Source organism: Rhamphochromis longiceps, linkage group LG4, assembly GCF_057381845.1.
Source record: "Rhamphochromis longiceps isolate RC_006_pf linkage group LG4, R_longiceps_female_GT1.1, whole genome shotgun sequence".
Taxonomy (NCBI): Eukaryota; Metazoa; Chordata; class Actinopteri; order Cichliformes; family Cichlidae; genus Rhamphochromis; species Rhamphochromis longiceps.
Genome location: NC_140560.1, coordinates 16,326,412 through 16,341,415, shown reverse-complemented (window position 1 = coordinate 16,341,415; position 15,004 = coordinate 16,326,412). Strand labels below are relative to the sequence as shown.

Below are 15,004 nucleotides of genomic sequence, written 5' to 3'. Positions count from 1 at the left end.
AGATTCACAAACCCATCTTTCTCAGCACATGGACGAAGACCCGGGAGGGGGGACCCCTGCCTTTTAAAACTCAGGTGCGATTTAAACCTCTTTACTTAGGTTGCTGGCAGAGCACAGGGCTCAGCTGTAGATAAGGGTAAAGGAAATGCAAACTACTCAGATAGGATTACTGCTACTATAGCAACAAGTAGAAAAGTCTGATTTGTGAGTATGACCTCTGAAATCCCTACACTGCCTGGCAAAGTGTTTGTCTCTGCTCCTAGACTTGGTCCAAGCTCCTCAGTGCTGTTTATATACCTGAGAAGTTTTGAACAAGTATAGGATCTCTGACGTCCACATCAGGTGTTTTTAAGGAAGCGGTAAGACCTAATGGCAACTGCATACTGGATCTTTATGCTAACATTTGAATCACAGTGCATGTTAAAAGTAACTGAAAGCCTTCTCATAAAGCTGTATTCAATTTTATATTTGTCTCTGCAAGATTGTTTTAGCAGGATTCATTAAATATCCAAACAGAATACATATAAAAACCCAGAAAAGCAACGAGAAATCTGGTTCTTTGTAGCCAAAAACTACAAATGGAACAAAATGTTAGCTTTTCCTTGCTGAAATAGAACATTTGGACTTCAAATGTATCTGTAATCTTTAAATCTTTCTGATTCTGACAGATCAGTTTCTTTTATTACATATTAGTTGAATTCAAAACTAAGGCCCACAAACCAAACCTGGTACTTCTTAAACTTTAATCCAGTCCCCATATCCTGTTTTTCCAATAAATTTTGTTAAGCACCACAACCTATAAAACTAAACAGACATTTGCACCTCTACAGCATCAGTAAACTAGCTGCTATGGAACAAAAAGGAAATTCTGTGACTATTTTGGTTTTCAGAGAATCCAGTTTGATTTCTGAATCCACGTCCTTCTTTGGAAACAGTCCTGGACCACAAAGGCTTCAGAGAGGTTCTGAAGTGAAAGTGATGGAGCTGTAAAGGGTAATGGCTATGCCATATAGTACAAACAGTCTACATAAGGTTCATAGTCAGGCAGTATGTCAAGAACACAGCTAAAGATTGATTTTCTTTTTTTTTAGAACTTGTTTAATGGATGTTTAATGTTTAATGGACGCCCCATTGTGTTAACTGATGTCAAATTCAGGCTTGTGACTTTATAAGCTATGTGGTAGCCTTTAAGCAGAAATGTAATATGGATGCAATTATTTAGCTTGAGTGTTATAACATATGTTATAAAGCTAATAAGCGTTTTTTTGTTTTTGATTGATGCAGCACAAATTAGATATGATTTTCATTACATGGTGCAGCCTTTAGAGAAACAGAACAGACTCAAATAATCTAGAATGTATAGATAGATAGTAGTTTAAGGTGCACATGTTTTGCAAAGGGAGTTATTCAAATAACTTTTTTTTTTCTTCACAAAAGTGGCAGATGCTGTGGATTTAATTAATTTAATTAATAATAAAATTCCTTATTTGGTAGAGATGAGGCAGAACCAGAGGCAATGTTTTTTTTAATTTCACAAACAGTGACAAACACAGTACAGTCTGACAGAAAGGTGGGGTTGGGATGGGGAGGGGTTCAGGGAAACAGTAAATACAGAGGATTTCTGAAACACGCTGTGGACAGAAATTTGAGCTGACATGGTAATGGCATTTTTACCCAACTCCGTGCACAAGAGTGCCCAACCTTATCAAATAACATCCAGCATCTATAGCAAACCTAAATGATAAGATAAAACGAGCACATGTGTACAGTACTGCTGTATGGAAGACATTCTCGAAGTATTAGGGTGTGCGCACACAACAGTAAAACATCTTCATAAGCACAAGAGCAAATAATTGTGCATTGGCTTCTAAAGTATATTTCCCTGAGCAAAAGGCTCAAACAGCATAGAAAATAAAGTCATTTTCACTCAACCTTCACTCTGAAGTTTTCCCAGAGGCCATAATCACTTGGAGACTAACATCAGAACTGTGCTGCTGTGTCGCAAATCATCTTAAAAATTAGAAGGCAAAACAAATGCACAAACAGGGGACACCTTACAAAGATGTCAGTATGTTGCAAAACTGTCTATCCAAGTCAAGGCTTCAATACAAGCCATCTAAAGCACAAATTATCTGTACTTTTAATTACACAGAGAACAATATTCACCTTCATCAAAGGCATTCAACCAAACCATCGCAGCTCCCTGCATCAGTTGGCAATAGTGTGGTGCACACCTCCCTTTAGCTATGTCATATGTAGTGCATTGTCACAATCAGGTAATAGTTAACGGCATTTCAGTCGATTAATAAAGCGAGAATATGATAAAGGCTCATTTCGCCCACAGCAGCTTGCAGCGGTGGTATGAAGCCATTCGCTCTTAACTTCCTGCTGAGAGTGCAATACAACAAAAGTGAGTGACATTTTAACCTGTGGTGACGACATTCAAAAACATTTTCATTTCCCCAAATATTTCCACAGAAGATGCAAAGAAAAGCTGCATAAAAATGATCATTTGAGAACTACAGTTTGTATACTTGTTCTTACTCATTAGATGAAACATGCCTCGTTCAGTGCAAAGAAATCAGTGCCTGAGCAGCCCTGATCACAAGACCTGGCAAGGTGTTGGTTAGTAAAGCCAACAAATTCTTGCCAGCTCTTCTCCTTTGCAGATTAAGCTCAGTCACTAGATAGGAGGTACTGTTAGAGTATGACAAAATAATACCAATGCAAAGCATCTTTTGTTCAAGTGAAATGAATGAGAGCAGCGAGACGTGCCTTAAAAAACTGAAACAGGTCTTGTTTTTTATAATATCCACGACACGCCCGAAAACGTATCAGTTTTTAACAAGTGAAATATTTTTTAATAACTTCTGGTAAGAAGATAAATAACTTTGGGCAATTTATAGAATCGCTTCAAATGACTTACATTGCTTTTTTTTTTTTAACATGTATAACACAGGAAATTATGACTTGCTCTCTATCACTGACAACCTCTGATGCCACTAGTCATCCACAGTGATGTTGCGGAACAAGTAAGCCATGGACTCGCCATTGTGGATCCTGCGGATAGCCTCAGCTAATATCATGCTGACATCCACAGTTTTGATCTTTGGACACTGCAGCTTCTGTACTTCATGGGGAACTGTGTTGGTCACCACAACCTGAGGACCCACAGTAAACACAGACATTTTATACTATGAATATATTATTTGTAATATTAGTTTGACATATAAGTAACAGAGCTGCTTTAAAATGACTTGAAACGCAAGTATCCAAACATGGGCATGCACTTGAAAAAAAAAAAAGAAAAAAAAAAGAAGAAAGGGGGGTGTGTGTGTGTAAGTTTTACTTTAAAAAAGGGACAAGTCGGTAAAGACATAAACTGGATCCAAAACATAATTAAACACTTAAGCAATACTGCCATTGACTCAGGTCTGTTACTTAGATCTCAGTTTTGTGAAAGACAGATGTCCCGAGTTCAAAAAGAGGACAAAATACTTGTACAATGAATAGAAGATCACAGGTATAGTGTTTCCTAGTTGGCATCCCTGACTTTTCTTTCTTTCTTCTTCGTGCAATCAATCAGAAAAGTGCAAGAGGCACAGGATCAATATTCTGATTCTGTTGTTTGAATAACTTATTTCTATAATTCTTAATAAATGAGCACTGCAGCAGTTTAGGAAACAGCCCCACACTGAGTTTGCCACCTTCACACTCTGCAAACTTTTAAGATAACATTTGTTTGTTTGTTTCCCCAATAGTATTAATATCAAAGTAAAGCAAAAACTTGAATCTTGACTCTGTAGGATAATTTAGTGGCTCTGTTATGCTGACAGAGACATGGCTTGGACCCACTTGTCTCTTTTTCTACCCTGATAAGAATGGTTGTTTTTTCATCCATATGATACGAGGAGTAACTGAACAATTTGACAAGTATGAAAATGATGTGAATAAGCAGCTGTGGTTTTCACACTTACCAGACATCGACCCAGATGAACACAATTCAGATTTTGACTAATGTGTTAGACAGCACTGGAATTATTGAAGCTTTTCTGGTAGTACTACAACACTTTGCTACAGGGTGGCTATAGTAGAGTAGCTAGAGCAAGTCATTAGAGGGTTGGTGACTCCAGTCTGCACACCAAAGCATTAATGGGAAAGATACTGAAGCCTGAGATGCATTCATTGGGGTGCAACTGTGTATGAATATTAAATATAAAGTATGAATAAGTGCATGAGGTATGTATGTTTTAAGGGCTTAGGGTAGAAAAGCACCAACTACCAGTCCTTTCACCAGTATGTGGATCAAGATTAAAGAGACTAATAGATCAATTAATAATTAATAGATCTCAGATCTCACTTGTTTGTTTTTAATAAGTCATAAATGTAGAGTAAACTGCAACTATTGTTTTCTAGATAGTTCAGAGGAAGTGAAAATGAAAACTTCTATTCAGCAGATCATGAAACTCCTTACACAGTACAGGGAAAAAATGCCCACTACGAGGAAGCATCTCGTTTTACACTCTGTTTACAATGAACAAATGATAGCCCGTAAAAAAAAAAGAAAAGAAAAAAAAAGACCTTTTACCACTTCTCCTTTAGCTTGTGTGACAGTTTCGTTCAAATACATGAATAACCAGTTCTCGCGTGGGTGGGGGGGATCAGTCCTCACCTCATCAATGGCTGATTCCTCTATGAGACGTGGCGCGTCAGCAGAAAGTAAACCATGTGTGGCCATAATATAAATTTTATAGGCTCCTCTCTCTTTCAGGATCTCGGCAGCAGCGACAAAGTCTCCTACATCATCTATGATGTCATCCTGTCAGAAAAAAAAAAAAATACAATCTGTAGTTAAAACTGCATCTCCCTTTTTCTTTGTGTTTTTTTTCCTATGATTATTGGTGATATACTTGCGGCACTGCTCACAAGCAGTGTAATGATATACAAAATATACAAAAACACTGTCAACAAGAAAAGATTAGGAAGTGTCAAAACTCTCACATTGCTCATTGTTCAGAAAGATAACTGGATCATATTTACCATTAGAATTAACTTCCTGCTTTTTGACTATACACAAAGAACAAATATTGATCAAACAAAAAAGAAGTTGTTAAAACTTTGTTCCCGTTTTAAAAACAAAGAAGGGATAGCGTCTGTATCATAAGCGCTGGGTACCAAATGATTCAGGAGAAAGACCAAAAGATCCATTATACCCCTACTAATCACACTCAAAGACTGAATTTGATCATCTTGTTGGATATTTTACTTGATTCTAGGGCTGTTCATATAACGATATATATCAGATGACGATATAAAAACATCTAGTTTCATTTTACACTATCGTTTGTTTCGTGGTGTCGCAAAATAAACTGTTTACAGTAATATTTTTTCATCGTTTTGATGGTCACTGTAGTGGCTATATTAATTTCTTAAAGTTCTCTCTTTCTCTTATATTTAATATAACCACACTACGGACGGACAAGCGACTGTTTTTGTGCGTTGTCATTAGCAACAACGACGGTAAAACCATCGCGTGTCCGCTTGTTTATTTTCCATATAAACCTTTCACAATAAAGCTCAAGATCCTGTTGAGGCTTTTCAAAATAAACCGAATCACCTGAAAGAGTATGCAGTGTTTACGGATGGGAAGCAAAAAAAAAAAAAAAAAAAAAAAAAAAAAAAAGAGTCGCCAGGTGCTAAAAAAATAAATAAACCTTAGACTCAAACGTTAGAACAGGCTTTTCCCCACCCGCAGCACGCTGTGTAATACATACTCTGAAGGATTAACACACATCATCACCATGGACTTGCATCAGAAGGAGATCCAGGGCTTCTTCAGCTTTCCCGTGGACAACTTGCGTGCCTCCCCTTTTTTGATTCAGTACATTCAAGAAGAGGTAATGATCCCTGTCAGATCTCTGCTGTGTGTATTCTAGTGACCTGTGGATCACTCAGTCCGTTACAACTTATGTCTAAAAATGTATAGTTTCATACATCGGTTAAAACACTCGACTCCAGGTACACGACGCCCAGCTGGAAACACTTCACATGTTTCAAATGTTGCATTTTTGTTATTTATATCGTTATCGGGACAATAGATGTCTTATATCCGGATATGAGATTTTGGTCATATCGCACAGCCCTACTTGATTCTATCATTATTATTATTAGAAGATTTTTTTTTTTTTTTTTTAATGTCAGTTTTCCCATTTTTTGGCTTGGATTAGATCTTTTCACATCCTTTAAAACAGAATTTGATAACTTACAACGAATAAGGAAAAATAAAAAACAAAAATATGTAGCAGAAGATGAAGAGCATACGTAACCAAGTAAAGTAAGGACAGTGCAAAACCAGAATTGCAAAAACACTTGGTGCAGAATGCACTGGATAAATAGACACACCTAAAGGAAGTGACTGGCAGACAGTAAGCATATCACACTTCAAAAAGAACTAGCCAATCATTTTAAAGAAAGCTGTAGTGTTGCATTGGTAGATTTTATCAAGAAAGAGGGCTGAATCATCAGCTAAAGTTAGCCACGGAAGCTAATGGAAATGATAACTAAGGAAGGAGAAGCAGAAATGACCTACCACGATGATGGCAATCCTTCCTCCCACATCCCCAACCACAGTAATGGGAGGTTTCTCTTTGGCCATCATTACTGGAAATGAAAAGAGCAGTTTGCCCATGAGAGCACTTCCAGGAAGTTATGCGTACAGTTTCTCACTTAATCAAAAATAAATCTCAGTAGATTGGGTAAAATGGGTTGAGAAAATTGTTTTTCGATTTAAGCTCATTTTCACTCCAAATCATTGTTTTTTCCATTGCATGCTGTGAATGATTCGTAGAAATGCTGCATTCAATTTAAATTTCAAATGCACTTGATTACACTTTCCCTCCATTCTACCCCTCCTACCCCTAAAAGATTAAACTCAAATGGCAAACATAGTACAAAACATGCCATGCAAAGATCAAATGGCCTAAGGGTTTTCTGCCCAGAATACCCAATCAGAAGACAATGTATACAACCGCCTTGACACACATGTTAGGTTGCCAGGCTGTGGCAGGCATGTGGCAGCACTCTGTATATGAATCAAATAAGCACCACACAGTCTTATTTCACATGGGTCAACAGTGGCAAGCACCGATGAGGGTTTCTTCATCCACACTTGCCAGTGTTCTGGGATCAGTCTTCAGTGGAACATCAGTGCTGCTACTTTTACATGCACGCCATAATTTTCCACCCTTTAAAAAAAACTTACAGTGACTTGGATATAATTTATTTCTATTAAGAAAAGCTCTGATTATCATCAATACTGTCACTGCATCAGTGCTGACGTCCACTATAACACTTCTGGTCTCACATGATATATCACATATCGCTATGTGTTAATAAAACATGAAAGTGCTTCATCTTGTGGCAGATCTTATCATGTCTCTAATTCTCAACTGATGCATTAAAAATTATCCTCAGATAAGGATTGATGCAGTGTACTTAAAGTGGAGAACCATCAGTAACACTCTGACATGTAACCCAAATCAAAAACAGCTGTTTTCTGATTACAGGTATGCATGTAAATGCAGTCATTTAGAGGGTTTTGAGGAAACAATCAACTGATAAACAATCAGCCAGCCAAGCCGATTGTGCAGGAAAAGTATAAAGCAGCAGAGAAAGGTGGAGGCATGCCTTGCAGAACATTTTGCTGAATACCGTGAGTCCCACAGCATCAGAAAACCTGGGAGTGTCACATTCAGTCTTTTATTGCTATCAACCAAAAACAGCAAGAGCCATGTTGTTAGCGGTACACACACTTAAAATACATTGTCTCGACAGTTTGTTGATGTGCTACAACATTGTCCTGAAAAATGTCTGCTCAGAGGTTTCTGAAATTAATTTCAGATGTCTAAAACGTATTGATACTTTGAGTTATCTGTAGAAAATGTTAAATCAACAGGTTGGCATGCCCAACCTGTCCAAACGGCCTAACAGAGTTAAAGCTTTGCATCACATTAAATATGCCACCCATCAGATCAGCCAGTAACCCATATACAGGAAGTCTGGACCGGTTCTTAGTGTAAAGGGTCAGTGGCTCTGAGCCTATGGGTATTACATAGTTTTGGAAATGATTTGAGCGAAAGGAGATGGGGTACATCCTGGTTTGTGCTTTGCCCTTGCTAAACTGCTTCAATAAAATATCCTGAATTCAGAAGTCTAAATTTCAGACATTTCTGTTTTAACTCTTTACGTAATCTTGTGAATAAGCAATAAATCTTTTAATACTTCTTACATGTTACCCTCAGGCCTTAAAATTAACAGATCCCTGGGACCTATATTCTTTTCCTGGCCACCAACGTACAACCTAGCAAAATTACCAAGAGCAAGCATCACAAGAGGAGAGCTGCCATTAACCAGTGTGGCTGACAAATGGTACTTAACCTACAAGGCTACTCAGCCAAGCAGGATAGACACTGGGAGCACCACCAGCTCAAGAACCAAGGTCTGCATTATCTGTTGGGAGCATTGCTTGGAATCAAAAACATGGTCCCTTTAAAAGAAAAGCTGGTCCAGACCTGTAGGAGTAACTGACCGATCCAACACTATTCAATAATAAAATAGGTTATCTGATCCAGCATATTAAAACTGCTACGATTATGCTATATGCTATAATTCACTAACCGTCCCATTCACAACATCTTTTGTTCCCGTCGCTGGATGTTAGATTTCAAATGCATGCGTTACTGTTTTATGACATGCAGTTATGACCAAATGTTAATCAGGTTTTTAAGGGCGGGTTTTTTATGGGTGCACAATGTGTTGATTGGCAAGATGAGTCCAGATGTTCAACTACAAAATAAAAACAGAAAGAATGTTTGGTATGGTTCTGGTTTGATTTATGGATTTGGAGTTTAAAAAACAAAATAAAGTAAAATAAAAATCAGAACACAACAAAAAAAAAAAAAAAAAAAAGAGGGTTTTGACCATCTTGTAGAACTAGCTGTCTGGAGTCACAGAAATGTGGCATAATGCAAACAGTATATCGAAACTGAAATTAACTGGTCTTTTAATTCGTTTGAGCACTAATCATCCACTTTGTTTTTACAGACCTGAATCCAGACTGTATTTTCACAAGATGCAACACAAACCCTTTGTTTATACATGCAAATTGAGGAACCATTTGAAGAGGAATCATTTCATAGTCAGATGTAAATTAATTTTACGGTCGTACTTGGAAGTTCTATGCCAGGGAACGGAGCTTGTTGTTTGCCTGCTATTGTCAACAAATAAACACCACGTTAAACACAAATGCACAAATATTTGACACGACACAACACATGACGCCAGGACTTGAAAAATCCTCTGCTCGGCCTGACGGGAATTTAAAAAGCGACACAACAAATCAGACTGATTCTAATAAGAAAAATTAAGGATGAAGCCATTTGTGAGTTGCAGTTCCAAAAGAGGATTTTTTAAGTCAAGGTTAAAAGCACAACGCTGTTGGTTTTTTGTTGGTTTTTTTAAACAAAATAATCAACTAAATATTGGACACAAATTTGGAGTCATTTGCCAACGACACACTTATTTGACATTACTTCAGATTCAGAGTTAGCACTATAAAAGCTTCACCCAGTCACATGTATTCGCACCAAAAAAAAAAAAAAAAACAGAAAGAAAAAAAAAAAAGATAAAATTAACGTGGCAAGAAACAAGCAGAAGACTGCGCTTTTATGATTACATTGTAGTTTACACTTTGTAAGTTAGGAACTGCAGCTTGCCGATGCAGCATGAGTCAAAGTAGCTCATCTGTAGAAACGAAATCATGCACTAACAAAAAATAAATAAAAAACAAAAACCAGTTACTTGCAGTATGGCTGATGGTATGAGTGAGAAACGGCAGAATCGTCAGCTCAAAACAGGTTAGCATGAGTAAGAGCTGTATTTTGTCTGTTTTCCCACAGAAGACATTTTAAACTGCTACAGTAGCTAAAACACAGGTGAACTCTACCATGACTGCATCCCACTGACTTTGATGCTGTTGCGCATGTTAGCTAATTGTCATAGCTTCCTGTGACGCTTAAGCCATCATTAATAAACTCATCAATCCACCTGTGCTTTTTCTGCTTCTAAATGTCTGCTGTGAAAAGGTCTGTTAAATTATAAATACAATGAAGTGCTAACATTAAAAATTCAGACAACTGAAGAGTTAAACTAGGAGAAAATTCTCAAAGAAACAATAAATAATGCAAATCATCAGTGCTGGTAATATCTATGGAGCACTTAAGCTACAAGAAAAATTATAAAAATTAAACATAGATGCTTTTCATATGGGTTTTCTTACAAGGAAGCTCCAGGCCTGTGTGTCCTGTTGTGTTGCGTACACATGGTGGGGAGTGTCTTCCATCAGCCATGTCAGACTCTGAACACTGAGCCTCGCCGTGGATCACAGCCAGACCGAGACGCAGTCTTTCTGCATAGGACTGAGCCCTAAAAATAGTAATAATAATAATTAACAATTAGTCAATAACAACATTATTATTATTACCAGTAACAACATGTATATATATATGCACGTTAGTTATACATATGTATCTAAATATGCATGCATAGAATAGGACAGAAATTATTTTTGCAATATATATCTGATGTAAAGATTATCAGAAATTATCAGTGGTGTATTGCATCAGTTACCTTTTAGCTGCAGCAGGGGACTTTGCCACAATGATGGCATTTCTGTAATCAGGGATCTGGCAATAAAGAGTGAAAACAGTTTTGTTAGACTTATTGATGGAGTTCTGGACTGAGTGATCCACAGGTCACTAGAATACACACAGCAGAGATCTGACAGGGATCATTACCTCTTCTTGAATGTACTGAATCAAAAAAGGGGAGGCACGCAAGTTGTCCACAGGAAAGCTGAAGAAGCCCTGGATCTCCTTCTGATGCAAGTCCATGGTGATGATGTGTGTTAATCCTTCAGAGTAAAAGACATCAAATAATCAAACTCAAATAAAGATTCTTTGAACAAATCACAGATTGAGGTTTTCTTTTTTGCTATTTTTACCTGCTTTGGCTAACATGGAAGCTAACAACTTGCACACTATTGAGCCCCTTTTTCTCATCTTGCACTGCTTGCTGTAGGGGAAGTAAGGAATAACTCCAATGATGTTCTTTGCACAAGAGGTCTTGAGGGCATAAGCCATGACAAGCAGCTCCATGATGGCTGTGTTCACATCCCTGATTGTAAAAAAAAAAAAAAAAAATCAGATGACTCTGTTTGGTGATAATCTAATAACCTTTTTAAATGTTTGGCACATCCTACTATACTCACCGTGGGATGGTCTGGATAATGAAGATGGTCTGTCCACGAACAGATTCTTTTACATCCACTCGAGTCTCTGAACAGAGAACATACTTCACCAATACTTTTTAATACACATTTGTTGTTTATTTGAGCAACAGAACACGGGATGTTGTACATTTACGTCTCATGACCTAAAAACTGATGAAATCTTGTAGCTCTATTACATGAACAATGTGCTATTTTTGATGGATTCCATTAATTTCTGCAACAGTCGTGTCGTATTAATATCCATGCCCTACTCCACAGCAATCCTGTGCCAACAACTTTTAATGCAACTATCAGGAAAGCTCTGCTTTCCCTAATGAAACAGACAGTGGTACAGATACTGATAATCTGAGCTAAAATGTCCTAGATCAATTTCTTCATTGACCATTCATACTACACCAAAACTAGTAAATAATTGATAAACACATCAATAACATAAAAGTTCCTGATTTTCCACTATCTACTATAGAAATGTGATTCAATGGGACTACTGCAGGAATAAAATAGGAAGTTTTCTGTTAATTAGCAAAGGCTTTCTATTTTATAACAACAGGACAGCCTGTTCGTGAATAACCAGAACTCTTCCTGTAATTTTACACATTATATTCTAACAATTTAACTGTACACGACAAACAGTCGTGCTGACAGATTTCTTTCGTTACAACAGCAGCATTTCTTTATCTTATAGAAAAATGAACCATGTTATTGAAACTACATGTATTGATCTTATATTAAGATATGTCAGGTATTATATAAGCTTAAACTTCTTTACACTGACAGTAAGCAGTTTTGCTTGTTCAGATTCAAGGTCAAACTGGGCTGTAGTGTCCCATGATATAAAATGAGTTTGGCATCCCTGATCTAGAGGATACTTCTATTTATATAGCACCAAATCACAACAACAGTTGCCTTGGGGTGCTTTATCTTGTAAGATAAAGACCCTACAATAATATAAAGGAAAGTCCAACAATCAGATGAGCCCCTAGGAGCAAGCACTTGGCGACAGTGATCATTGGGAGTGAGGTATTAAAATAAGAGGGGAAAAGTCATGGACAAGCTGTTTATAAAGTCACTTCTGGTGAGAAATCAGCTTATCAAGCAGAACAAATTGAAATACCAAGTCTGAACTGAACTTACACCTGTCCCTGAAAATTGCACTTACATTATACATTTAATAAAAGGAAAAATTCAAATACCAATCTGAAACTGACCATTTCGAAACAACAAATAGTGATTAAAAATATCAACTACAGTAACTTTAGCACACAATCTCTAACTACCCTCACCTACTTGTGTATCAGATCACAAGCCTACATTTCAGATAAAACCTGACCAGAAACATTTGGAATAAAATTGCATATAAAGCCATAACACCCTGCTCACCTCTGTTAGACTCCTGGAAGACCACAGACTTCCCCAGCTCCACACCCAGACGCCTGTGAAACATGAGCACAACATGGCAACCTAATGGTCATCTGCCAGCTGCAGAGTTTCAACACACAATATCAGGCTTTCACCACACGACTAATTCATTCATCCACGCATTACAGACCACACTCACTATGCATGGTAAAGTGTCAGCAGTGAAGTTTTTCCACAATTATCACCGACCAACAACCTAAAGAAGCACTATTAGTGGCATTAAATATTAACTAGCAGTCAGTCTTAACACTAACGGTTCAAAGCATTACTTACTCTGTTATTTTCTTGGCTAATTCTGTGCATGCTGCAGAGGAGTTTGCAGAAAATACTCGATAAGCACTTTTAGCGACATTCATTCTGGTGTTTAACTTGACAGGCACTGTCAACAGCTCAACCTTATTCCTTCTAACCACTTAGTTTCTTGTCCTTTTTTCTCTGACGTAGTCGTTAGCTTGCTCGCTCGCTAGCTGGCTCAAATTAGCCTGCTAGGGGAGCGGATGTACCCAGAATGACCGTCAGAGTGCGGCACAAAGTTAGCTAAAACATAGCAGTAAAATAAGCATTGCTTATTTTGGTTTGTCAAATTATTGTCGCAGTTTTCGCCGGAAGTCTACTGACACCTGCCTCTCTCTCAGGTAGCAATGTAGCTTATAATGTTAACTACGGAATCCCCGTCGGGTCAGTCTTAACCGCGGATCAAAAAACATAAGTTCAGTTGTACTGAATGTCAGACGGCGGTTTTCTTTAGGGATACTAATAATCTGGTAATAATTTGGTTAACCAAGAGATTACATTTATTAAGCAATAGTTTAATAACACACTGAAAAATATTCTGTTAAAAAAGTAATTTATTCAGAGCCAAAATATAGTTGAGCAAAATGTGAACATAGTCAAGTGACTAGATGAACTCGTCATTTCATATTATTGCATATTGTCTATGTAAGATTATATTTTTCAGTTTTTTTAAACACTTAACTGTTTTGGCAGGCCAAGTAGGTTAAAGCTTTAAAAAAAATTAATTACGGAGTTCAATTATTTACTGTACTACGGTCAAAGTAGCATAAAATATGTGTACTCCAGCAAATTTACAAACTTTCTAATTGAAATAATAATAATTCATATTATTTTATATTCATATACTACAGGTTTTTAAATTTTGGTTAATATATGATATATGAAATATGTTGTTGTCATAGATTAATCATAGTGCGATTGTCAGTCACTTAAGATGAGATGACCATAGTTTACTGCCCAAACTAAGATAGCGAACTGTGTGAAAGAAAGCAAAAAGAAAATAAAGACACTATAAAGCGTTATTACCACAACTGTCCAGTAGATGCCACTAACGCTGTACTGACTGCAGTTACAGCAGTTATTCTTTTGGATGATAATATTATTGTTTTTCTTAAGAGGGTTAAAGGTTTGTGAAAAAGGGTCTGAATTTACTGTGGGTGTGAAAACCACTAGAGATTCAAGGAGTCATGAAGTGTTTACAGAGGTATGTGGATTTGTCTACATAAACCTGTAAAAATAAAGTTTTTTGATCCCAAAGTTTATCCACAATTATACTCTGACCTGGGGCCATAGGTCACAGCATGCACATGAACAACATACCATCCTTTAATTATGTGGCTTCTTGTACACCTTACAACCATGACGGGATGCAATATCTTGTAAACCACTGGTTTAATGTGATGCTTATAATTACTGTTATAACTTGTAAGACAGTGGTGGCAAGGCAGCCATGGTGGTGCTGATCTTTGGACAATGTAAAGGAGCAAATGTAAAGCCCTGACTGTACGCTTACACGAGGTTGACGAGTAGCCTACACGGTTAGGATCGTGCGCATAGTCATGATCTTGACGAGCCAGCTTGAAGGTCACATGCCTGCATTATAATGAGCTTCACACATGAACTGATGGTGCATGTGTCACGGCCTGGGCTCTATAGCTCCTCTTCATACCCCCCCCCCCCCGGCTCCAATCAGCATGCACACCTGTGGCTCATCATCTCATCACCGGAAGCATCACTCTGCAGTCTCTCTGACAAACCATTCTGCTTGAAGCACTTACCCATCACCTTGTTGTCTACCTGCCCAGCTCAGGCCACTTGCTCTGATTGCCTTCAGTTCCATTCTGTTGCCTGCCCAGCTCACTGCGTGTCAAGTTGTGTCCTGTGTGCTCTGCTTTTGATCACGAAACCCAGATCTCATTGTAATGTTTCTCACTGCACACCTTA

General features: G+C 37.6%; 1 protein-coding gene across 2 annotated transcripts; it reads right to left on the bottom strand.

Annotated features, from left to right (window-relative positions):
* Positions 1-1,508: 1,508 nt before the first annotated feature.
* On the bottom strand, positions 1,509-13,441 carry LOC146671305 (phosphoribosyl pyrophosphate synthase-associated protein 1). 2 transcript variants are annotated; one of them, XM_085403508.1, is made up of 11 exons: positions 13,040-13,441; positions 12,728-12,780; positions 11,327-11,393; positions 11,060-11,232; positions 10,854-10,969; positions 10,687-10,742; positions 10,337-10,482; positions 9,227-9,268; positions 6,590-6,660; positions 4,673-4,819; positions 1,509-3,161 (listed from the first exon to the last, which is right to left on the bottom strand). In XM_085403508.1, the coding sequence occupies exons 1-11, from the start codon at positions 13,120-13,122 to the stop codon at positions 3,003-3,005; spliced, it is 1,113 nt and encodes a 370-aa protein (XP_085259634.1). In that variant the 5' UTR covers positions 13,123-13,441; the 3' UTR covers positions 1,509-3,002. The 2 variants fall into 2 exon arrangements, with proteins under 2 accessions (XP_085259634.1, XP_085259635.1); XM_085403509.1 differs by lacking the exon at positions 9,227-9,268.
* Between the last annotated feature and the right edge of the window lie 1,563 nt (positions 13,442-15,004).